The sequence below is a fragment of the Pleurodeles waltl genome, chromosome 9 (genome assembly GCF_031143425.1).
Source record: "Pleurodeles waltl isolate 20211129_DDA chromosome 9, aPleWal1.hap1.20221129, whole genome shotgun sequence".
NCBI lineage: Eukaryota > Metazoa > Chordata > Amphibia > Caudata > Salamandridae > Pleurodeles > Pleurodeles waltl.
This window is the reverse complement of record NC_090448.1, coordinates 407,127,007-407,153,819: the sequence shown is the minus strand read 5'-3', so window position 1 is coordinate 407,153,819 and position 26,813 is coordinate 407,127,007. Positions and strand designations below refer to the sequence as shown.

Sequence of the window (26,813 nt, the reverse complement as noted above, 5' to 3'; positions counted from 1 at the left end):
CAAAGAATTAAATGTGTGAATAACATACACCAGGACCGATCTTTGAACGTAGGGCCTGATTTAGATCTTGGCGGTAATGGTCCCACTGCCGACTTTTCAACTGAAAACCCATCCGCCGCCATGATGGTTTGCCCGTCGTATTTTTTTAAGTTACTGTGACATGCATATGTCGAGGACACAAATGGGTCAGATGGGTGGGGACACACCTCTACACAACACATATCGTACACATACACAACTGTCATTATGGTGTCAGTATTCACTGGCAAACACTGGCACGACAATGACGGTACATTCACAACTGTCAAATGTGTCCATGTGTGCACATTGCCTGGAGTCCTGCAACTGTCATATTGTGCTGCGAGTTGAGTGTGAGAGTCAGTGTGTGTATGTGTGTGCACGATGTGAGTTGTATGTGTGTGCTCAATGAGAATGTCTGGTTGAGGTGAAGAGAGCTGTAGTGGGTGCTGTGGTGTGTCAGTGTGTGTGCCAATTGCCTATGGCATTGGGGTTGTTATGTATGTTGTGTTGTGTTGCTGCATGCAACATTCAGGTAGGTGGTGTTGTGTGGAGGTTGTTTTTGCAATGTGTGTAGTTGTGATGTTGTGTGAGTGTGTTTGTATAGAAGAATGTGCTGTTGTGTTGGTTGTTATGGTTGTATTGTGTGTGGGTGCAGTGTCTATGGTGTGTGTATGTTGAGTCATGGATGCCTATCAATGTGTGTTTGCGGCAGCTACTTGTGTTGTGGTGTGTATGTGGCGTGCTGTGTCGTATGTGATGAAGGAGGGACACATATGGCAAAGGTAGATTGCGTGTGTGTGACGCACGCACAGCCACTACCATTGTACAATGTTCATTGAGTCCAGCTATATCTGCCCTCTGTCAGAGAACCACCTCCAGTACACCGTCTGCAGAGCTGTACCATCTAAATACTGCAGGCGGAAGACTGTCCACTTGATGTTCTTCTGGGGTCCACTGTGGATGCAAGTTGGCGGTGCGACCACTAAGATCTAAATCAGGCCATTAATCAGGTTTAGGTTACAGAACTCACTCTATCATTGGCCACAGTTCTTTTTCCATGATTCAAAGGTTATTCTGAATCCACCAGAAGATGGCTGGAGAATGGAACCAACCAACCCTACCAGCGATGTTGTGCTATAAATGATCAATTAATCGGGACGCTACACCTCAGGAGGAAGAAAATAGGTAATGCTCTTTGGATGGATATGGAGGAGAACCACCTACCCCCTAAGGTGTGTATTGGAGAGGGAACTCACTTGGACTTGGGAAGAGTGGGCTCCAGAACACGGTACTGATCCATTATCTTCTCCACCAGCTTCTGCTTTTCCCTGCGTAGTTCGTTCAGCTTATCCCTGGTTGAGAGACAATCAGAGAGAAATAAGGGTAACTAAACAGTTATGGTGGTAGGAAAAGAGGATAACGAAAAGGTCATAGGTTTTGGTATGTGAGATCATAGTATACGGGTCTCACTGATACTGCCGCTGCTCCTCATGGAACAGGTCCTTGCTCTCCATTGTCCTCTCCATCAGTGTTCGGTTCTCCTGAGTCACAGCTTGGATCTGCTGCAGGAGATGACGATTCTCCTCCTCCAGGTTCCCTTTCAGCTGAGCCATGAGCTGGGACAGAAAAAAATAGTTTGTGTGTTGATAAAATAGTCACACAAGCACTAATTACAAGCAGTCTGGACTACCGCAACACTCTCTATTCCGGATTCGCCAAACAACTTCTACACACATTCCAGGGCATCCAGAACACCACTGCAAGATTCTTACTCGACTTCCCACGCCACACCCACATCTCAACACCTCAGGAAGCTTCACTGGCTCTCCATTCATAGGCACAGTCAATTCAAGCTTCTGAAGCAACCATACAAATCCCTACACAACAGAGGGCAAGAATACCTGAACAGCAGCATACACTTTCATCAAACCCACCAAACACATTTTCTTTGCTTTACTATCACTTGGACACATTCCCAGCATCTGTAAATGTAAAACTGGAGGTCACTTATATTCCCACATAGCACCCAAAACATCAGGACCTCCCTCAACATTTTAGAGCCTCTTTCTCACTTCTTGTGATCCACAAGAAGCTAAAGACCTGGCTCTTCGTATAAAACTCTTGGTGACCACAAACCTACACACCTGTCCAAGAGCCTGAATACCGTCTCGGGTGATTAGTGTACTACACAAGCCAATGTAACCATAACAAAACATCACAGGATAGCACGCAAGACATTCACAATTTTGCTTTGCAGTCACACTAAACATGGTGTTCACATAGAAATACTTCGATGCCTTCAGAGGATCCATCAGTGCGGGATTTCCTCTGAGATCACACAGACCTATGCCACGCAGGCTGAGATCTCTTAATATTGATATTTATAGAGTATGTTTAATGGTGCTTAATGATCCGAGATTGAAATAATATCACTGAGTCTCAACAAGTAGTAAAGTAAAAAGACAGCAAAATTTTGGAGGTCATTATGAACATGGCGGTAAACATCGCCGTGTTGATGCTGGCGGTCTTTCCATAGACGCCAGCCCCACTGAGACCCTGTCGGCTGCATTACAAACATTCTGCTGGGCTGGCGGGCGGAAACAGTGTTTCCGCTGGATCCCCGCCGACACCAGAAAAACCGTGACCCACGCCCTTGTCACGAGTCGCCTGGACTACGGCAACACCCTCTACGCCGGGACCACCGCCAAACTCCAAAACCGCCTGCAACGCATCCAAAACGCCACGGCCCGCCTCATCCTCGACGTACCCCGCAACAGCCACATCTCCGCACACCTGAGACACCTGCATTGGCTCCCAGTCAGCAAAAGGATCACCTTCCGTCTTCTCACCCACGCACACAAAGCCCTCCACAACAAGGGACCGGAATACCTCAACAGACGCCTCAGCTTCTACGTCCCCACCCGCCCCCTCCGCTCCGCTGGCCTTGCACTTGCTGCCGTCCCTCGCACCCGCCGCTCCATGGCGGGTGGGAGATCTTTCTCCTTCCTGGCGGCCAAGACCTGGAACTCCCTCCCCACCAGCCTCAGGACCACCCAGGACCACTACGCTTTCCGGAGACTCCTAAAGACTTGGCTGTTCGAGCAGCAATAACCCCCCCTTTCCCCCCTAGCGCCTTGAGACCCGCACGGGTGAGTAGCGCGCTTTATAAATGTTAATGATTTGATTTGATTTGATTAGAATGCAGGACCGGGACGTTGCTGATGGCTCCACATGGAGCCGTCGTCAATGCCTCAGTGCGGCGGGTGCAACAGCACCCATCGCGCAGATCTGACCTGCACGAGGGGGCACTGTACATGGGCCCCTGCACTGCCCAAGTGCATGGGCAGTGCAGGGGCCACGAGAGGGGCCCCAGAGCACCCCTTCCACCAGCCTTTCCCTAGTGGGGGAGCAGCCAGGGAAAGGCTTGGGGAAACAAGGTTCATTATCCGGAGGGCGGTGCTGCTTGCAGCGCTGCCATGTCGGATAATGAAATCTGCCATCGTCAGGCTGCCTGTCGGCGGTAGCCTGGCGGTGGCAGAGGGCCGCCGCAGGCGGCTTATCTGTGTTTGTAATATGGCGGTTCAGACCGCCATTCCGGTGGTGGTCTTTTCTGCCGCCGCCACCACCGGCATAGCAGTCTGAACCGCCGGGTTCATAATGAGCCCCTTTATTTTTAAAGAAAAAAGGAAATAGAATTTTGCTATCTTTACCTTACTGCTTGTTGAGACTCATTGGTTTTATTTAAATCGCAGATCATTAAGAACCCCTAATAATACTGCAAGAAACACACTCTAAAAATCTACTGAACTATAAATGATTGGTTCAAGCTCTTCCCTCAACGAGTGTGGAAATTCCCTCAACAAGGTAACTATTAATAAGGGCATTACGAAGCAGGTCTAGAGTAGATAGGGCCTTCACTACAGAATAGGAGATCTCTAAATATGGCGGCAGTAGACCACAGCATCAACAATGTACATGCTTCTAGTGTCTGGTCAGATGTAGCCCCATAATCTTCTTTCTTGCTTTGCAGCACCCTTTTCAATGTCTGCATCCACAGCATAGCTGCACAACTATACACAGATTTAACTTCATTTGCTTGTCACTTCATAGTATTAGTGTTCACTCGAGAGCTGAAAGAAGAATATTGGCTCAGTTGCTTATGGGCCTGCTTGCCTGTCAACAGTCAGCATTTGTGTAATGGTGGACAAACGTTTTTTTTTTTATTCTACTAAATAGGTTTATAAATTCCCTACCCCTTCTGTAACCCTAATCTCCAGAGGAAGGTACTGACCGCTGAGATGGCTTCGAAAAGTAAAATAAACTTCAACTAGAACTATATACTGAGAAATGTATAAAAGTTACTGACATGCAAGGTCTACTCTGAACCTTGTTATATTAAAGTAGGAATAAAATACATTTATAGATGTATATATTTTAGATACAGTTTTTTAAATTTGTTAAAATTCTTACATGGGGCCAGGGCTGGCTGCTCACTATTTCAATTCCTGGGTATTTATCACACATGACATCCTACCTGGGGCTTCAAGGGGCTGTTGGATGTATACTTTCAAAATCAAAAACACACATTAATGCATAAACGAGGCTGCAATGTTAAATAAATAAGCAGGTTTTTCCCTGTTCTAAGCTTTAAAAGGCCAAGCTCTGTTGGGAAATAAGGGGCAGCATATTCCAAATGGAGGCGGCCAGGAAAGAAAAGACTTGGCCGACAGGCGTGGCCCATGTGAATGTTGGAATTTATAAAGCCAAGCTGATTGTCAGATCGCAGTGCTTGATCAGGCTTGTGACATTTAAATTGATTTCTAACATGTGAATCGTACTCGCAACGCAGAACTTTGTGGACCAAGCAGAGCGACTTAAACCTAATACATTCATTCTCTAGAAGCCAGTTCATCGATTGCGTAGCTGGAGACACATATTCTCGATGAGGGAGACCGCATATAAGTCTGACTGCTGCAGCCAATGGATTTTTTAATTTTTAGGTTTGTACCAAAATTGCTGTACCAGCTTTTAATGTCATAAAAACATACGACTTTCAAGACCAGCAATTACGCTTGCCTCATTTCAATTAGTATTACATTACACATTAGTAAATTCATCAAGTATGGTGGACTCCCGCTTCTAGGTAGGAAATAATGATCAACTGAAATGTTATAATAACCTCTGTTCTAGTACCATGTGCAGCCCGGTCTCTTATGCTAGCTATTTCTTAGATAAAGGGTCAAACAGAAGCCATGTGCATTAAAAGTACGACGTCTTATTGTGCAGAGAAAAAATCTTTTCAGGTCAGAAGTGTTAATGCACGTTAGTTCTTGTGGTCTGCTGCCATGAGAAGGAACCAGATGGCAGGCCGACCACAGCCATATCAGCTGGGCTGTCTCTCTCAGTCATTCTGCTCTCCACTTCCCCAAAAGTAGTAACTATTTCCACAAATTAGCTACAGGCTTTTTGCAAAGACTCCCCCGTTCCTCAGGGCATAGGGCAGCACTTTCCGCAGCCACCCACTGCTCCACTTTTTTTCCCATCTACTGTGGGGCGGGTCCTCTGGAACTTGCCAAAGCATTGCAATATCTGTTTTGCTGGAGGGAGGCTCCTTCGCTAGGGTAGAGGAAAGTCGCCCCCCAACCAGCAGCAGCAACTGCAAAACCTTTACAAGAAAACGATTTCTTGTAAAGGTGCGGGCCATGGGGTGACAAGCAGTGAGGGGAGTGCACAGCACAGCACTCCTCCCCTCAGAGCATGTGTGTTTGACCGTCTGTTTCGGGCCAGCCAAACACACATACGCAGTGTGCTCTTTCCAGCCCGGCACTGTGTTGCCGGGATGGAGAGAGCTTGCACAGGCTCCCAGTCTGCCTGGGAGCGCCGCAACTGCTCTTTTGGCAATAACCAGGAAATCTATTGCTCATTTTGTTCGATTTTTGATTTAGGGTAAGTGGCCATATTTCAACACAATTCAGGATGCCTCAGCTTAATGTTCTTTCAAGGTCCATAGTGTTTGTGAGTCCAGAAGCGAGTTATCACAGGCAGCTCCAGACCATGTGCAGAAAGTCAGCATATTTAACAGTACATCTATGACATACTTTGTCTTCTGTCCCTATAATGACATTCAATTTATGGTGAGTGAGATGGGTAGTGTGTAAATGCTCCGATTCCTTATCCCCAAGCCTACCCTATTTTCCCAACTGACTTGCAGGATCCTCAGTGTCTATGGTCATTGATAAAAGCGTTCTACGTAGTCAAGGTATCAGCTTGTGTCAGTACCAAATGTGAGAAGAACCTGAAGTAGTTTGTCGATCTGCAGTTCAGCCTGTCACCCCAAATATGCCATACTCATGTACTAATGCTCCAGAAACTATAAACTGATTGCCCAGCAGCCTATCTTGGTTGACCACAGAGGCCAAGCTTGTGCCAACACCAAAGCAATCTCCCACAGTGTGTAGTCCTACTGCACAGCAGTTCATTCCCTTAATGCCATCACCAAAGCAATGTCCCACATTGTCTAGTCCTACAGCAGTCCATTCACTTAGTTCCCTTGCAGTTAAAAACCATCCCAAGGGGGTGGGTAATCCAATTAGAGGGTGTGTCGGGAATAAAATTGGTGCAGTTGGGTTTTCTTGATGGCTCGCTTCCAATATTGTATTGCTATTTTGAGAAGCTTACCTTGTCGGACTGGGTGTGCATATCTGCCTACTGGCATGATGAGTAATTTTTACTGTTTCCATGAGATTCAGTTCACAATCTATCTACCCAACCACTGCACTGGGGCCGCTAGATAGTACATACTGGGTGTTGTAATACATTCAGTGACACTATGGAGCTCACCATCACGGATCAATTGTTAAGAAGTATTTAGAGTTTCAAACCAGCTTTAAGGAATCCAAATCAGGAAATTTGCAAAGTAGTATTGCACACGCAGCAGCATCACCATTTTGGATATGCCAATCTGGGCCATGATGGAGCATTTGAGCACAAGCCAAAACGCTGTTTCATTTCAAAGCCCATAGTGTTCCTCCAAGTTCCTCTCTCAAGTGTTTGTGTTGTTATGACAGATCTTCAACTCCTATATTTGAGCACTTGTGCCTTTCATCAGCGGCACAGCTGTCTGTGATATTTGTAGTTCAGGGGATATCAAGAATGCATAGGTCTTCTCCCAGGTAGTGCAGAAGCCAGATACCCTCCCCATTTCCTCCAGTGGTTGGAAGTACCAGGGGATTCCCATGTCCGCGTCGCAGAAGTACAGGAGCATATCGTTCACACAGAGTGATATGGCATGCTTTCTCTCTTGCAGTGGAATCCCTACACGTGGCCCTCTGCTCTTACCACACTGGTGAATGGGTTCATCACAATAACCCAATCTCGCTGCAACAAACAGGCCTTTACTATAGTCATCCTATGAGGACAGAGAAAATAGTTAAGAGCCTTTTCAGTTTTTGCAGTTGGGAGAAGCAAGAGCTCACTAATAAACCAATCTGAGAGTGGGGAATCAATTTATGATACACTTTCACGTCCAGGTTAGTTACACAATTGACTGGAACAAGAGAAATTCCTAGCTGACACTGCCAGAATTTGCTTAGCCAGAAAGATGTTTATGTGCCAGAATGGAAATGCGGTTTTGTCACTGTTTAATTTAAGGTAGTTATTGTGCTATCATCAATTTATGGCTGCTATACATTGTTCAAATGAACAGCGGAGGCCTCTCTGCCCCTGTCCATTTTGTTATCTGGAAACATTAAAACATAAAAAAGAAAATCTGTATGATTCAATCAACAGGATGGAACACAGATTAAACAGGACTGATGAGAGAACAGAATCCCATGGGATATCACAGGTGATTAGAAATAGCCATTTGTCCCTTCCTATTGAGACTAATGTATCCATTGCAGAGATGAAATAAGTTACTTACCTGTAACTGTAGTTCTGCAGTATTGGAAGCTTTCATAGATTCACATGCTTGAATACTTCCCCGTCGTCGAGATGGGAGTCCCCAGTGTAATACATAAGATATGCTTAAATGTATACCTACCATTACATGCATTAGGCCTTTAGCTTAGTAACATATCACAGTCATTTTGTAAAAAAAAAAAAAAAAAAAAAAGTTCAACCAATCAGGCTCCACCACCCTCTAGAAGCCTCCTGTGAGGAGCTGCCTTCCCTCAGATTTTCCGAGCATAAGTGCTGCAATATTTAAAAACACTGAGAAAAAAGAAGGGTAGCGCCACAGGGGTCGTGGGTGGGCCGCATGTGCATCTATGAAAGCTTCCAATACTGGAGAACTACAGTTACAGGGAAGTAGATTATTTTTTACTCCAGTATTGGAACTTTCATAGATTCAAATGCTACAATAAGAATAGCAAGCAGTGACTAGCACATTTTCTGTATTTGTAAGACCAACATTCTACCATATATGAGATAGTATCAGCATTTAGATAAAATTATGCCTGATATAATATATATATGTTATACAAGCAAATCCATCACTATACAGAAAACGTGGTACTAAACAGTAGGAGCGGATGGCGGGAACAGAGAAATTGCTCACCTTCATTGGAACAAATGCCTAAGGACTGCTTGGCCAACCTCTGCATCTCGGAGCGTTTCAGCATCTAAGCAACAGTGCCTTGTGAAAGCATGTGCTGTTTTCCACATAACCGCTTGGCAGATTTCTGGTAGGGATAAGCCCGAGAACAATGCAAAGGAGGTGGAAACCGCTCTAGTGGAATGTGCACACACTCTCGTACCCAAAGGTCGACCAGCCTTTTGATGGCAAAAGGCTATCGTGTTCGAAATCCACTTGGAAATGGCCTGTTTTGTAACTGGGTGTTCTCTTCTGGGTACACTGAAGGCTATGAAGAGTTGGTTCAATTTCCTGATTGACTTTGTTCTGTGTAAGTAGAATTTGAGACATCTTTTCAAGTCAAGAGAATGGAGAGATCTTTCTGCTCCAGTATGAGGTTGTGGAAAGAAGGACTTCATTACTATTGGCTCATTAATATGAAATGGTACTTTGGGGATAATTTTAGGGTTGTTACGTAGGATAACTCTATCTCCTCTGAACTGTAGAAAAGGCTTTTGAATTGTAAATGCTTGTATTTTGCTGACTCTGCAAGCAGATTTTAGAGCTAAGAGGAGTGCTACTTTCCATGTGAGGTATTTGATATCCGCTTTATGGATGGGCTCAAAAAGTTCTTTCATCAGCTGGCCCAAGACTGTATTAAGCTGCCAAGCTGGAGGAGGGGCCTCAAATGGAGGAAAAGACCAAAAAGACCCTTCATAAATTGTTTTAGAAGTCTGTGATCCAGAGGGATGGCTTCTAATATATTCTCCTGTATCTAGATATGGCTGACAAGTGAACCTTGATGGACGCATGGGCAAGGCCTGAGCGTGCTAGATGAAGTAGGTAAGGTAAGATTTGTTCCGGAGTGGAAGAAAGGGGGTGTATGTTCTTGGAGACACACCACAGGCGGAGCGTTTCCACTTTAATTGGTATGTCTTACTTGTACTATCTACATGCGCTTTGGCCAGGATGTCCTTACAGTCGTTAGGAATGTCTAAGTGGCCGAACTCATTGAATTCAGGAGCCATACAAATAGGTTGAGAGACTTGGGATCCGGGTGTTTCACCTGACCTTGAATGATGGTTAGCAACTCCAGAAGCAGTGTTATCCTGATGGGTGGACACGACGACAACAGCAGTAGCTCCATGTACCAAGGTTGAAACGGGCAGGCTGGAGCAATTAGGAGTATTTGACAGGGCTCCAATTTGATTTTGATAATCACTCGTGGGAGGAGAGGAATCAGAGGAAAAGTGTAAGCATAAATCCCTGACCATGCTATCGAAAAGGCATTTCCGCACAATCCTAGTTGGTGAAGCCGCGAACAGGTCCAGATTTGATTTTCCCCAGCTGAGGAACATTCCGTCCAGAGTTTCCTGGTTCAATTCCCATTCTTGGGGAGATGTTTTTTGCTTGCTCAGCGAATCCACAGTGGCATTGTGCATTCCTGGGAGATGCTCCGCTTTTTTGTGCACTGAGTGTCGAATGCACCAGCTCCAAATAGTCTGTGCTTTTTTGGACAGTAGATGTGACCGAGTTCCTCCTTGCTTGTTGATGTAGTGCATGGTGGTCGTATTGTACGTTCTGTAAGGCACTGAAGAGCCTTGGATTCTTGGATGGAAGGCTTGCAATACCAGATACACTGCCCTGAGCTCGAGGAGGTTGATGTGAAGAGTGGTGTGAGAGGTGGACCGTTTGCCACTTACTTGAAGGTCCTGCAGACCTGCACCCCATCCCACCATTGATGCGTCCGTTGTTATAGTTAGCGGAGGGACCTGGGTTAAGAAGCATAGCCCTCTTGAAATGTTCTCAGGTGTTATCAATCAATTGAGAGAAGCTGCCATACGTGGGGTTGCATGAATTGTGTCCTCAAAGGAGCCTTGTGTCTGCTTCCATTGCTTGTCTAGATCCTCCTATAGTGGACGCATACAAAGGCGACAGTCGGGAATAAGATTTATGCAAGATGACATCATCCCCAGCAATGACTTGTATCATCAAACTGAAAGACTTTTTTTGTTGAATTATTTTTGCTAGCCTGACTAGCTTGTGTTGTCTGTCCACTGTTGGATAAGCCTTGGTTTGGAGTGTATCAAGTATGGCGCCCAGGAAGACTATGCTTGTGGACTGCAGAAGCTGGGACTTTTCCAGGTTGAGTGAGGCCCAATTGTTTGAAAAGGAGTAAGGTAGCCTTGAGAAATCTGCGTAATGACTGGATGTCGGAAGCCTTTACTAACCAGTTGTCTAGCTATGGAAAAATTTGATGCCGCTTGCGCCTTAGATATGCTGCAACAGGGGCTAGACACTTGGTAAAAATCCGGGGAGCGGACTTGAGACCGAGAGGGAGCACCTTGAATTGAAAGTGCCTGCCGGCTACCATAAATCTTAGCAACTACCTGTGTTTTGGGTGGATGGGTATGTGGAAGTAGGCGTCTTACAGGTCTAGGGAAGCCATGTAGTCCACTCTGCTGAGAAGCTGCAAGATGTCTTAAAATGTCACCATGTGGAATGACTGTTTTTTCAGATACTTGTTCAGCTCCCTTAGATCCGGTATGGGTCTCCACAGACAAGATTTTTTTCTGATTAGGAAGAAGCGAGAATAGAAAACCTTTACCCTATGGGTATGGGGTACAAATTCTATTGCTCCTTTGGTTAACATCACCTCCGTTTCTAGGTTGAGAAGATGGAGATGTCATTGATGTACTTGGGAGGGAGATGTCCACGGGGGCATACATATAAATTCTAGAAGGTGTCAGAATCGTTTGATGTCTAGGACCCACTTGTCATTCGTTATTTGACACCAACGATGAAGGTGGTGTTTTAGTGAGGAAGGAGGGGCCGCTGGTAGTTGGAGGATGTCATTGCCTGCGAGAGGGATCTTTGGCTTGCCTCCCAGACTTTCCTCTGTGAGGTGGCCTGCTATATGCCGCGGCATGCTGTTGTCTTTGGTGACACTGGGGTCTGGTAGGTTGGAAGTTATAGGAATATGCTGGGTACCTGTACTGCTGGTATCCTCTAAGAAAGGAAGACTGCCCTCTGCCTCTGGCACCTCGAAAGGGTGTTTTCTTATATTGTAGGGAGCCTTGAGATTTGGCAGTGTCCGTGTCTGCTTTTATTGTCTGGAGGGCGTTGTCGACATGTTTGCCGAAAAGGGCATCCCCATCATAAGGAAGGTCCAGAAACTTCATTTGGACTTCGGATCGAAAGTTAGTGGTTTTAAGCCATCCTTGGCACCTTAACACTGCTGATCCAGCCAAAAGCCTAAAACCCATGGCAGCAATATCTAGCACGCAGTCTATTATCTCCGAAGACGAGCGCTGCCCTTCCAGAAGAATTTTACTAGCTTCTGCTTTATTAGTTTCTGGAAGCTCATCTAAGGAGTGAGTTATGTCCGACCATAGTTGCCTATCGTACCTGCCAAGGAGCGCTAAGGAGTTTGCTGCACGCACCACAATGGCAGACATTGAGGAGAATATTTTTTCAATGTTATCAAGACGCCTACCTTCTTTATCCAGAGGCGCGTTCAGAGGTGCAGAAGGGTTCCTAGAACGTCTTTGTGCTGCTTGGGAAATTACTGAATCTGGCTTTGGATGACCTGATAGGCAGGCAGGAGTGTCATCCGTTGCTTTGTACTTTTTATCCAGCTTAGGCAAGACCGCTGGTGCAGTAGCAAGGTTATGCAATATTTTCAAACCCTGATTCCATACATGGGGGCTGATTCTGACCCCGGCGGTCAAGGACCGCCGGGGCCAGGGTCGGCGGGAGCACCGCCAACAGGCTGGCGGTGCCCCGCAGGGCATTCTGACCGCGGCGGTTTGGCCGCGGTCAGAACAGGAAAACCGGCGGTCTCCCGCCGGTTTTCCGCTGCCCTATGGAATCCTGACACCCCATACCGCCATCCTGTTCCTGGCGGTTCGCCCGCCAGGAACAGGATGGCGGTATGGGGTGTCGTGGGGCCCCTGGGGGCCCCTGCAGTGCCCATGCCAATGGCATGGGCACTGCAGGGGCCCCCGTAAGAGGGCCCCACAAAGAATTTCAGTGTCTGCCTAGCAGACACTGAAATTCGCGACGGGTGCAACTGCACCCGTCGCACCTTCCCACTCCGCTGGCTCCATTCGGAGCCGGCTTCCTCGTGGGAAGGGGGTTTCCCGCTGGGCTGGCGGGCGGCCTTCTGGCGGTCGCCCGCCAGCCCAGCGGGAAACACAGAATAACCGCAGCGGTCTTCTGACCGCGGTGCGGTATTCTGGAGGGGGGAACTCTGGCGGGCGGCCTCTGCCGCCCGCCAGAGTTAGAATGACCCCCATGGTCTATTACTGGGATAGCCCTGATGACTTTCTTATGAGGTTCTTTAAAGTCATACAAGAAGCAATCTTGCTGGGTTGTGGGCATTTGTAATTCAAATTTTCTCCAAAAGATTATGGAATGTACCAATATCTTCTGAAGGGGACTCGACAGAAGTTGGCTCTGGAGAGGCAGGCGTTGGCAATATATAGTCGACCCACTCATCCTGTGTTGTAAGTACTTCTCCCTCTTCCGCTTCATCATCTGACGAAGCGTGGATTTGCGGATTCTGCAGAGAAATGTGCTGAGAGGTAGGTTGTACCTGCAGATGTAGCGACTGTGGAGTACTTGGTGTGAAAACCACTGACTTGGGAATGACTGTAGGCTGTGGACGGAAGCGTTCTTTATAATCTGCTAGCATGGCTTACAGGTCAGAAACCAGACCGTAGGGCAAACCTACTATTTCCTGCTGCTGGTGTTGAGGAAGTGGTTCATAGTAGTGCTGGACACAATACGAGTCGTCAGAATATTCCTGGCATTTAACATGTAATTGGGATGGACTCCTAGCGACTCCATATATCCCGTCATCATCTGAATCATCATCATCCAAGAGGCGTGATGGTGAAAGCCTTGATACATTACTTGGGGATGTTATAGATGATGTTAGATGAGTCTTGGATATCTTTGTAAGTGGCATATGTTCCATCAACGGGTAAATAGGCAATGAAGTTGGTCTTTGCCTTTTTGTAGGCATTAGTTTGATCGTCGATGATAGAAGAGTCGCTGTCCTTGACAGTGGCATTGATGTGAAGGTAGCTGATGGCGGAGGGGTCGTCGACAGGAGCATCGACGACGAAAATGCCATCAACTGTAGTATTGTCGACAGGGGCATCGTCGACTGAGGCGTCGTTGGAGGTATCAGCGGCGGGGCTGTTGACGTGAGGTCTACAGACGAGACCATTGACGGGAGGGTCGTAGACGACCAGTAGATCCCTGGCGACGAGATGGGTAGCCCCATCGACAAGGATCCTGAGGCCACCACCGTCAACACTGAAATAGTGACTATGGTTGTCACTGTTGATGATAAAGTCTTCGAAGAGGATGTAGTCTACAGTGGTGCCAGAGACGGCGCAGATCCTGGTTTCTAGAATTTATGTCTAATTTTAAGAGGTGGCACTGGGGGCTCCGAAATAGTTTTCTTTTTTGGTTTTATGAGGGAGCCTGACCCTCTCTAAATGCCAGAATGCATTTTTTTTGCAGGGCTGTGTATTTTTGAAGAGCCCTCAGATGATTTTTTTGGAGCCTTTTTAGGACGTTCCTTAATATCGGAGCCTTCATTTTGTCTCTTAAGAGGTGTCTTTGTGACAGAGATGGAAGATGAGGCACTGTCCTCGTCAGAGGCTGGATGGCCGGATTTACATTTTTGAAGCCACAAAAGAAGACCCTCTCTGACCTTTAAAGTCTGTAGAAATTTTTCTACATATCTTGCAGTCTTTGGTCTTGTGATTTGTGTATAAGCAGTATATGCAATCATCATTATGTGGGTCATCAACATATGATCTCTTTTTCAGACAGGTTGCACAGGATCTGAAAAGCCCCTTTTTTGGTGTCTCTGACATGGCAGCCAGTTTGAAGCACCAGAAGAAGAGATGTAAATTCCGAAATCCCAGGGAATAAGTTTCTGAGAGAAAGACCGAGCAGAGCTCAAAGGAGACTACTCAGAATGACGTGCGGTGGAAAATCTGAGGTAAGGTAGTTCCTCACAGGAGGCTTCTAGAGGGTGGTGCAAACCTGATTGGTTGAATTTTGAGTTTGGGTCTTTTTTACAAAAGGACTGTGCTGTGTTACTAATCTAAAGGTTTAATGCATGTAATGTAGGAATACATTTAGGCATATCTTATGTATTACACCGGGGACTCCCATCTCGACGACGGGGAAGTATTTAAGCATGTGAATCTATGAAAGTTCCAATACTGGAGTAATAATGTTTGACTCTGCATTCACAGGCTCATATCCCAGAGGCTTCACTTAGCCATTCACCCTTGTAAGAATAATAAGACGATAACCATTCAGTGAAGCAACAATAAAAATGCTTTATTCTTAATAGCACCTACTGATCCCTTGTGGTGAGTGTGTGTTCTAAAAATACTTGTGATCTGTTTTTTATGTTCACTTACTTTTTTCACAAAGTGATAAATCATAGTCAATCAGATGTATGAATGTTCTTGCGGTGTGAGGGATTCTGCCCCAATTCTTCGACCTACCGGATGCAAGGCTGACAAATGGCTGAATCTACCCCAGCTCAGTCAGCATTTTAGACATCAACTAAACATGCCCAGCATTACTACTAATTCAGTTACTGGTCTTACATGTAACTGAATGTCAATCAGTCCTACCAAACTCTCAGAGGCACATCTATCATGGTACTAGCTATCATGGGGCACTTCTGACATGTGACCAACTAGTGCGCATACCTGCCAATTTTACTACAGACATGATGACTTTGCTCTGAATCTGCCTGTTTTTCATTGACAACCCTGACAAATGACTGCATTGTGCCCCGTCTTATGTGTGACACCGTCCAGAATCTAAAAAATGACCACCACTTTGAAGTAAACCTCTGATGTCACAAAGTAAGTGAAGCAAGTGAGTCCAACCCTAACTAGAAGACATCCCTTGTGTCTTCCATTCAAGCGCCTATCCAATCATTCTGTCATTCGTACACCAACCCACTGATATCCACTATTTTACCTTTACATTCTGTAATTCATTAATTCTTTCATCCATCATTCATTCTTTTCCATCCATCAGCCCACCCAGCCATTCATCAACCTGTCTTTAAACCCATCCACCCATCCGTTCTGCCATCCTACATCCCCTCTGCTCTCCATTCATTCATCCACTCTGCTCTCAATCCATCCCTCCATCCTCCCATTCATCCAATCATCCAACCACTCTGCCATTCATCTATATTGCCATCCATCCATCATGCATTTATACACTTTGCCATCTAACCATCCATCCATTTGTCCATGCACTCTGTTATCTATCCACTTGTACATCCACACATGAAGTACTGTACCCCCAATGTATCTGCTAAAGTGGTGGTGGTGGTGGTGGTGGGGGGTTCAAAATACCTTTGCCTTCGGCAGGTGAGGTTTTTTAGCCAGCAGTACTCTGCGTTCAGGGACTTTTAGATTTGCATTTTGATTTGCACTCAACTGACCATTACTTAGACAAGTAGGCAACACAACATGTGGATGCAGTATTCATCTCAATAATATTTTAAGCCACTTAGTAGTTCCATTCATACACAATTATTCATGGAATATACATATACAATAGTAAAAATATAAAGGATGATGTCCGCTTTACACTTTTACAGATACAAAGTTAGACATTTCTTGGCTGAGTCACAAAGCAATCTAAGAGTATGTAAAAGAGCACCCCTCTGTACTACTTCCCATGCTCATAAATGCTTTTATGAATCTGCAGCAAAAAATTCATATGGTAGAGCTGGCTGAGAATACCTAAACTTTCAGTCACTGTGTAAAAGGAAAGGAATTCGAGCCTTGGTTTTTAGGAAAGCCAGGGGCCCTCATTACTTCATGGGTTCTCATGACCTTATCACATTGAACCCCTTTTGAACACATGGGCCTTTGTTACCTAAAGATACGACAATTACTTCCCTGCCCTTCACGTGACATAAGATTCTCTACTGTTGTGGCTGTGTGGCATCATGGTCTCTGACGACAATGGTCCATAGAAGTATGGCCTGTCTCCGGTATCATGGCTCCTTGGCATCATGATCTCTATCATCCCCAGGCATAAAAAATCCTTTACAAGTTTGAAACTCTGGCAGCTTGGCCTCACAATGGAGTCATGGATCGTTAGTATTAGGGCTTTATGGCACACAATAATATGGTGGCACTCTAATGTCACCCCCATCGGTCAAAAGATTGCCATGCAAGACAGATTTCACAAGACCGGAGATGGAATCTCTATCATCCACAAGAACACCATCAGCTGCACCACAATCATCCTCCAACAAGAAATACCTAGCATTCAAGTTCCACGTGATAGCCAACTTCACCGTAATCAGCACTCTCATTACCAGGCCACTGGGATTGCGCTCTAACTTCACCAAAATCATAATGGATTTCATTGCAGCACTCACCCTCCATGCTAGCAATTACATACTATAGTATGTTAAGACTGTCAGCATTAGGACTGGGACCGACTCAATGAAGGAATTACACAATCATTCTCAGAGGTGTTAAGGTGTGGTATTTAACAGTTATGAGATAATGAGAAGTAAGTTGAATGATGTACACTAATGAGTAAAGACGTTAACTACATGCTCTGTATGTGGCTTGTTCTAGTGCGTACTCCAGGGCTGGGGAGGACGTGATAACTGGCGATAAATAGAGGATACTTGCACCAAAGAAAATAGCAAACTGCTTGGATTCTGACTGGGAACCACGTACAGCACCCTTCATGCTCCATGGTTGAGGTTGTTTCCAGGTGACTGACGACGTCCAAGATGGCGGGTGCATGGTGCACTGCTTCCCCCCACCGCCACTTCCAGGAAAGGCCTGATCCCTGTGTGCAACCCTTGTGCTGAGTCATTGTTTCGGCTGAGTTCTCTGTCCTCCCCTGCCTTCTCATTATTGCCTCCCCCTTTGAGTCATAGGCACCAGAGCAGCTCATCTTGCCCGCACGAGGAAACAACAGCACGGTGCATCGCTGTTTACAAGCTGGGGCGAGCATCCTCCCAGCAGGAATAAGCAGAGCAGAGGGGAGCAAGTTATTTTGTGGCTTGGCAGTCTGCCCCTCTCAAACGCTTCCAGCCCAGAACAGAGCCGGCGTGCTTGCAGTATACTGCAGGAGGATGGAGCAGTATGTGGTGAGTTACTCAGGAGCACTGTTGTTCTGGTGCACCGTACTTGGGCAGTTTTGTGTGGCAGCCTTTTCCCTTATACATCAGTGCGGATACGCATTCCTCTATAAGCCTAGCAAGCAGTCACAAGTAGCTACAAACACCTGCACAGATAAAAAGGAATATAAAGATCTGTTTGACATCACAGTGTGTATATTGCGCAGCTCTGCTAGAATTGCAAAAGGAAAATTGTACAGGGGAAGAAAAAACAGGTCTGTGGAAGGAGTGAAAGCCCCTAATGTGCAGAAAAGAGAAAAGGTGAGGGGGAGCAGCAAGACTCCATGCAGTAGCCAGCAGGTCGCAACAGAAGGAGGCTTTTTATTGAATCAGCTCAAAGTGAGGAGGCAGAGCAACAAGTCATTGACTGACAGGAGCTTCCCACTGATGGCAGATAGACACACAGCTTAAGAGGGGTGCAAAAGGCACTCCACTAAGAGAAGCAAACCTTGTGATTGTTGTGGAAGCGTCTTGTATAGCTACGGGTGCAGCTTGATAACTGATTTGCATCAATACATACTTTGGAAGCAGCATCTCTCTGCTCCAGAGAATCAATGAAGCAACTCTTCACCACGACGAAGGCACGACCAGTAGGCATAATGCTGCGCAATGTGAAACTTCATAGTCATACTTCTTCCGCTCATGGACATGGGCCCAGAACCCCGGAAATGGAGCAGCAGATCATCTCTCCTGATCAACTGCCGAACCATCAACTGCGCCAGGAAAAGGACGTGCAAATTCTTGAGCCAGGAAGAAGGCGTCTTGGGTAAAGAATCTATGGAACTCAAAGAACCGGCTGTACACCCCCTGAACTGCTACTTTGACAATTCCACCACAAGAGGGGAGGGGCAAAGCAAGACAAGGTGGATAATACTACAGTATCATCTAAGTCATGAAGTACAAGTTAGTTACCTTCGGTAACAAAGTATCTGGTAGAGACATATTCTAGTTGCAGATTCCTTACCTTAGAATTTCCCCCAGGCATCAGACTGGATCCGGAGATTTTTCTTTGAGCAATACCCTTGCGCGTCAGTAGGTGACGTCAGTCGACTCCACGGGCATTGTTGGTGTCATAGTCACCGTGATGACGTTGGGAGTAGTACAGAGATGCTGTCTCAGCGCAGTGACGTCAGTTTCTTTTAACGACTTTCCACGCCAAAGTGCAGAACCACTGAGACACTGAGATTGGTGTGCCAGAGCTAAGGACCTGAAGGGGGAATCCCTGCCCCTAGAAATCCGTTTGCAAGCGGAGAGGATGGGTGAGTCGGTAAGGAATCTGCAACTAGAATATGTCTCTACCGGATATTTAGTTACTGAAGGTAAGTAACTTGTACATCGGATAGAGACTTCTAGTTGCAGATTCTTTACCTTAAAATAGATACCCAAGCAATGCCATCCTCGGAGGTGGGCTGTGAACCAAGATCATCTCGACGGACCTGTGCAGGGATGCCCACGTAGTTGCCTGGCAGATATCCAGGGCAGGAACTCTGCATGCTAACGCAGCGGAAGCAGCAGTCGCTCTGGTGGAATGAGAACACAAGCCCTCAGGGGGTTGCTTCTTGACCAAAGCATAGCACATCTTGATGCAAAGAAGTACCCAGTGAGAGATTGTATGTTTTTGCACCGCCTTCCCTTTCTTGGCACCCACATACCTGACAAAGAGTTGATCATCCACCCGGAAATCTTTAGTACGATTAAGATAGAACGCCAATGCTCTTTTTGGGTCCAGACAGTGGAGTCTCTCCTCCTCATGGGAAGGATGTGGGGTGTGGAAAAAGTAGGCAGGGTGATGGACTGGCCTACATGAAAAGGCAAAACAATCTTGGGAAGGAAGGAAGCCTTAGTGTGCAACACCACTTTGTCAGGGTGCACAGACAAGAATGGAGATTTGGCGAAAGGGCCTGAAGCTCGCTCACCCTGCGAGCAGAAGTGATGAGAACAAGAAAAACAGTCTTGAAAGTGAGGAGCCATAAGGGGCAATTGTGCATCGGCTCAAAGGGAGTACACATTAAATGAGTAAGGACAAGATTGAGGTCCCACTGAGGCATCATAAATGGAGTGGGAGGAAATAAATGGGTGAGATCTTTTAGGAATCTACTCACAATAGGAGAATTAAAGAGTGAGGGCTGATCAGGTAACCTACAAAAGGCCGAAATGGCAGATATATACCATCTAAGGGTGCCCAAAGCAGAGCCCTGCTGGGCCAAAGAAAGAATGAACAAAAGAACATCAGATAGAGGAAATCAACAGATTTGTTGGTGCATCATGCCACAAATTTATACCAACGACAGGCGTATACCATTTTGGTCGAGGGACTCCGGCTGCCAAGATAACATCACAGGCTTCGGGTGGAAGATCAAAAGACGTCAACTGTCGCCACTCAATTTCCACGCATGAAGGCGGAGATTGGACAGGTTCGGGTGGAGAACCTTTCCCCGCTGCTGCGACAGAAGAGCTGCTCGAAGAGGCAGTCTGAGTGGTGGATTGATGGCCATACTCTCCGTGCCCAGTCCGGAGCCACCAAGATGACTTGGGCCCGGTCGTTCCTGATCTTCTTGAGAACTCTGGGCAGAAGTGGTATAGGCATAAAGGCGTAAAGGAGGCCGGAGTTCCACTCGAGACGAAAAGCGCCTTCGAGCGAGTGCCGCCTTGGAAACTCCAACTAGCAAACAAGCTGACATTGTGAGTTCTCTGAAGAGGTGAACAGATCTAACCAAGGCTCTTCCCATTGCTGAAAGAGACCTTGCGTCACCTCCGAATGGAGAAACCATTTGTGATTGGCTCTGCATCCATGGCTGAGTTAGTCCGCTCTGGCGTTGAGAGAACCCGCCAGATGTTGAACCACCAGGGTAATGCCCTGATGTTCCAGCCATGTCCAGAGGCTTAGTGCCACCTGACAAAGGGTCCAGGACCCTACTCCACCCTGTTTGCGGCAGTACCACATGGCGGTAGTATTTTCCGTGAACACCTGTACTACCTTCCCTTTGAGAGAGGGAAGAAAAGCTTTTAACGCAAGCCTGATTACCCAGAGCTCCAAAAGGTTGATATGGAGACCAGACGACACCGGAGACCAGAGACCTCTGATCTCCGTCTCTCCCATGTGTCACTATAGATAGATCTGGTTGGGGAAGGGAGAGGCATCTGCCATGGACCCAATGCAGATTCAAAAGCCACCACTGAAGGTCTTTCGCAGACCTCTCTGAGATCTGGGCCATGTCGCAGAGATTCCCCTGATGCTGTGCCCACTGGAACTTCAAGTGTCACTGCAGAGCCCGCATATGCCATCTGGCATGTGTCACTAAGCCTCAGTCAGTCTCACTGAAACCCAAGGCAGAGGCTGAAAGATCGGAATCATAGCCTGTATATCTTGGGCTCGCTTTTCGGGAGGATAAGCCTGAAACTGCAATGTGTCCAGAACAGCTCTGATGAAAGGGAGCGTCTGAGAGGGAGTCAGGTGTGACTTCGGCACATTGATAGTGAACCCCAGCGTGTGCAGGAGGCTTGCCGTAGTCTGAAGGTGGGAGACGACTTTATGGGGTGAGTCCGCCTTCAACAGCCAGTTGTCGGGGAAGGGGAAGACTGAGACCCCTAACCTGCGCAGATGAGCTGCAACCACCGCCATCTCTTTTGTGAACACCCAAGGGGTGCTGGTAAGGCCGAAGGGGAGCACGGTAAACTGATAGTACTCGTGAGCTACCACGAATTGTAGGTAACGTCTGTGGGCAGGCAGAATGTGGATGTGGAAATAAGCGTCCTGCAAGTCAAACGCTACCATCCAGTCTCTTGAGTCTAACGCAGACAGACCCTGAGCCAGGGTGAGCATTTTTAATTTCTCCTTTTTGAGGAAGTAGTTGAGGTCCCGAAGGTCTAGGGTAGGATGTAAGCCCTTGTCCTTTTTTGGCACCAGAAAGTAGCTGGAATAACAACCACCACCTACTTCTGGCACAGCGACCTTCTCTATAGCTCCCTTGGCCAAGAGAGCCGCAACCTCCTGGCGGAGAAGTGCCAAATGATCCTTCAGAAGTTGGCTGAGTGATGGAGGCATGGCCGGTGGGGCAGGTCCGAAAGGGAGGGAACAGCCCCTTTGAACTATCTGCAAAACCCACTTGTGTGTAGTGATGGATTCCCAGTGCAGCAGGTGATGGCAAATCCTGCTGCCCACTAGATCGGAGTGAGGGGACTGACTAGGAGTGTTTGGGGCAGGGGTGGACTGGACAGACCTCTGGTTCCGTGTCCCACGCTTACGTGGGATTCCACGTCCCCAGCCACACGCATCGGCTGAACAGCGTGGGTGGCACAGGGCTGGGAGGGTGACGCGACAGGGTGCCCCTTCTGTGGTCCGAAAGGGGCAAAAAGCAGAATGCTGGGGGCGAGGGGCAAAGGAAAGACCAAGAGACCGAGCCGTAGCCCGGGAATCCTTGAATCTCTCCAAGGCTGAGTCTGCTTTGTCTCCAAAGAGACAGGAGCCATCGAAGGGCATGTCCATGAGAGACTGTTGGACATCCCCTAAAAAGCCAGAAGTACGCAACCAGGCGTGGCATCTCAAGGCCACAGTTGTAGCAACCGATCTGTCCAGAGAGTCGGTCGTGTCCAGCCCACATTGGATCGTGAACTTTGCCGCATCTCTCCCATCGTTGACAGCTTGGGAGACGATAGCACGGGCCTCCTCCGGTATCTGCGGCAGAACTTGCACAACCATATCCCAGAGAGAGTAGGTATAGCAGCCCAAAAGGTATGCGGTGTTCACGGACCAGTGTGAGACTGGAGGAAGAAACCATCTTCTTCCAAATTGTTCCAGCCTTTTTGATTCCCTATCTGGGGATGCGGAAGGGAATGTGCCTGAGGAAGAGGAAGCCTGGATGACAAGACTCTCTGGCGTGGGGTGTTGGGACAGGAATTTAGGGTTGTATGGGGCGGGCCGATGGCGGCGTGCGATAGTCCTATTCACAGGAGCCCCTGTGTTGGCTTTGGACCAAATACGCAAAAGGACATCGGTGAGGGCTTCACAGAATGGTAAAAGGGGCTCAGATGTGGAAGCCCCTGGTTGAAGCACATCTGTCAGGAGATTGGACCTGAACTCTACAGTAGGTAGCTCAAGGCCAAGGTCCTAAGCCGCCCTACTGACCACCATAGCATAAGCTGCTCCCTCCACCGTAGCCATAGTAGGAGGAGACAGCATGCCAGCATCTGGAGAAGTGTCCAGTCCACTGGCCTCACCCAATTCGTGTGCCCAGTCCAAAGATGGGTCATCCTGGTATTCATAAAGGTCCAGGGACCCCTCCAATCCTTCTCCGAATTCGTACCCATAGGAAAAAGGGTCCAAATCTCACCTTGGGTAAGTAGGCCCAATCGAGGACAGAGGCGGCATCGGCTGACGCCACTCCGACTACGAGTCATTGGGGATAAGGATCAGGTTGACGTCAATAGTGGGCACTACTGATGTTGGGAACATCAACAATTGAACCGGCACCGGGGAAGGTCTCAAAGCGGATTTGGAGGGGACCTCGGTGGCCAGTGCCGAAGCCACCGGCACGGAATCCGAAGGCCCCTCAACCGAACCCCTTGGGCCCGAAGGCGCTGTATCAGGGTCAGTCAGCCCAAAAATGAGGCGCATGGCCTCACAGAACTTTAAGATGGGCGGGGGTCGCTCCAGCTCCAGTAAATTCGGGGAAGTGCAGACTGGACCCAGAAGCAGGCTCTGAGGATGGAGGTCTTAAGTGTCGATGCTCCTCCGCGTCGCATCAGCTGAGCAACGGGGTAAAGTCGAAGGGCAACGGGACCACTTCAAAGACGACTTCTTACCTGTGCTCGAAGATTTGGAGGAAGACGAATGGTGGGGGCTCTGCGAACAGTGTCGATACCTTCCTCTCGAGTGAGACAGGGACCTACGCTGAGTCGAGCGCCAGGTCGCCATGAGCTTGAGAGAACGCTCTCTCAAGGCCTTCGGGTGCATGGCCCGGCACTCGGAGCACGGGTTCGGGTCATGGTCGTGCTCCACGCACCAAAACAAACCCGATGAGGATCAGTCACTGACATCATGCGGTGACAGTCCTCGCACGGCTTGAAACAGATCTTCGGGGACATCTCAGCGCACTAAAAACTCACCCAAAAAACTCAACAAAATGGTTGAACTCGGTCAAAAAGAGACCGGGATAGCTCTCTCCGGATCAGCGCGTGGTGCGGAAAGAAAGGAACTGACATCACTGCGTGAGGCGGCGTCTATGTGCTACTTCCGACGTCATCACGGCGACTATGACACCCGTGGAGTCGGCCGACGCCACCTACCGATGTGGAAGGGTGTTGCTCGAAGAAAAATCTCCAGATCCAGTCTGACGCATGGGGGAAATTGTAAGGTAAGGAATCTGCAACTAGAAGTCTCTTTCTGACATGTCATGTAAGGCTTCCATTGGGCAATATCACAGTATCCACGAAATGGAAAGCCTACCCCCTGTTCACAACAGCCAGTTTCAAGAAGCTGCAAAGAGATGGGGTAACTCTAACTTCTGAGCATAACTAATCTAGTAATGGTTGCAATGGGAATGGTGGATCAGTAGACGTACAGCAAGTGTCCACCACTTTAATCTTGCAGACACCAGCCACACCCACAGCTCCACCAAGGGATCTAGAAAGCTATCAAGAGACAAATAACTTTACTTAGGCGGCAGTGGAACCTGCACCTGAATCTGCACGACTACAAGGAATGGCAGTATTACAAGACTTTGAGACGTATACAGTCCAAGCATCAACAACTGACACAATTTTACATCAGATATTAGGAGAATTAAGGGCAATGAAAATTTCCCAAGATGAGGTGCATAAAAAAACGAATGAACAATTAATCAAGATCCACACCACTATGCACAGCTTACAGCACGTATTTCTCAAGTGGAACAACGAGTCTCTGATCTGGAAGATTTTAGACCTAAGCAGGAATCTACAACTCTTATACTGCAGTCTGGATTGGTAAAACTACAAATAAAAATAGGCAATGCAGAAAATAGATTATGCTGCTCCAAACTGAGATTTACAGGGATAGCTGGAGGGCCTGAGAATGGTCAGTCTCTAACTAAATTGATTATGGATCTCATATCCAAACCTGTGCCCAGAAGAAGCTGCAGAAAATATAGATTTCACAATTACGCTGGGACGTTGTGTAGCCGCAGTTCAGTCTTCTAACGCTAAATAATATCCACAGACTATTTTAGTCTATTCTGGAGATTTCTGGATCAAGGAGCATATTTTGGCTAACACCATCAGGGACAGAACGTATCAGGCTGTAGAGAATTATTCTTTCAAGATTCTTTCCGATTGGTCAGTGTTTTCAGCTCGGGGAAGCAAAGAGTTTAAAAGGCCTGATCAACAGCTTCCAAAACCTACGAGTTCCAGTGGGAATTGTCCAGCAATCCAGATTGAAAGTCCTATTTAAGGGGCGGTCGCAGATCTTTCAGTCGGTGGATCAGGCAAAGGACTTTCTGAGCTCAAACCAAGAAGTTTGAGGGGGAGGTGGGTAGAAAGGTTGTTGTAAGCAAATTTTGAAGGCAACATTTTGTTTTATCTTTGGACTCAACCAGGCTAAGCTGCGTATTGTAGTCCAAGATGCCCACAGTCACCACTCAGGCAGCCTCTAGTTGTCATGCCAAGGCACTACCAGGATGCAAGGGGGTTGGGAGGGAGTTGGGGGCGAGGTGGGAGGGAACGCACATGGAGAGCAGATGAAGGGTGCTACAGGTGAGCCTAGGATGGGTAGGTCTCCAGCGATAGGGGAAGCTGGGGGGGGAGGGCTAGAGGGGCACTTCAGGGTGGGGAAGGGAGCAAAACAAAAATCAGGTGAAAAAACTTGTACTGGCACTAATGTTTCAATTAGAATCACGGAATGCTTGGTTCGTGCCGCAAGCTTTGCAAACCAGGCCTGCGTTACTTCAGCCGGGAGAAACTTGACTGGAGCTGGATGGCAAGCAATCGCTCAAACCGACTAAACCAGAATATGTAAGTTTTGTTTATTGCAATGTCAATGGCATTAATAACAGAACTAAGTTCAGATCTATGATGTCATGGCTTACGTCAGCTACAGCCCAAATTATCTTCCTCCAGGAGACACATTTGAAAGTCTCTGCCAAGCAACCTATAACTCCTAGCTTTACTTCCTACACATCTTATGCATCTGCACATGCAGTGGTAAGTGGGGTGGCCATCTTGATAGCTCGTACTTTTCCGGGGAGGTACTACAGGTGGTGAAGGACCTCAAGGCTACGTGGATACTTGTTAGCTTGCAGGTCCATGGCCAGCATATCCATCTAGTCGGCTTCTATGGGCCCATAGAAGATGAGGTCATTCCTCTCGAGGAAGTGTACAATGTCCTATTTCCACTGAAGGGGCTAGTTTTATTTGGAAGCAACATGAATGTTATTCAGAATATTAAATTGCATTGTTCTCACAAAAATAAGAAGCAAAGCAAGTCGAGGACAGCTTGGTTTTTAGCAAAAAAAAACGCAGGGCCTTACCCTGGTTTATTCTTGGCGAGTTGATCACCCCTCGGGAAGAGAATACACTTGTTTTTCCAAATGCTTTAATTTCGTATCAAGAACTGTTTTTTTCACAACCCATAATTGGGATAGAGAAAGGTCAGGAATACTTTCAAATCCATTCTCTGACCACTCAGTAAATTTTCTAGACTTAAGCTTGAGCGGTCATTAAGTTAAGCGACCCCTGTGGTCACTGGATAAGTTATTATTAACAGAAGAAAGACTTTAGAGGGTTTTCTGAGAAACATTGGTACAACTTCAAGCTTTGTTGTATGAGGGACCTGTAAAGCTTTTATTCGAGCAGAGGCGATTTCCTTCACAGCTCGTGCTATTAAGCTAAAGTGGGAAAAAAACACAGCCTTACAATGCGAATCAGAGCAGGCCTGTAGGGAACATTCCACTCTTCACACCTATGAATTTAAAGCTAAGCTTGCACAAGCCTTCCCAAATCTAAGGATTAATTTACGTCCAGAGAACTAATCAACCA

General features: G+C 47.2%; 1 protein-coding gene across 1 annotated transcript in view; it reads right to left on the bottom strand.

The window, feature by feature from the left end:
* The window catches only part of LOC138259410 (girdin-like), a 632,998-nt gene that overhangs the window by 89,573 nt on the left and 516,612 nt on the right, over window positions 1–26,813 (bottom strand). The window contains exons 23-24 of the mRNA XM_069207157.1: window positions 1,492–1,637; window positions 1,278–1,373 (exon numbers count right to left, since the gene is read on the bottom strand). Coding sequence (XP_069063258.1) covers window positions 1,278–1,373; window positions 1,492–1,637 — 242 coding nt within the window. The remainder of the gene's footprint in view (window positions 1–1,277; window positions 1,374–1,491; window positions 1,638–26,813) is intronic.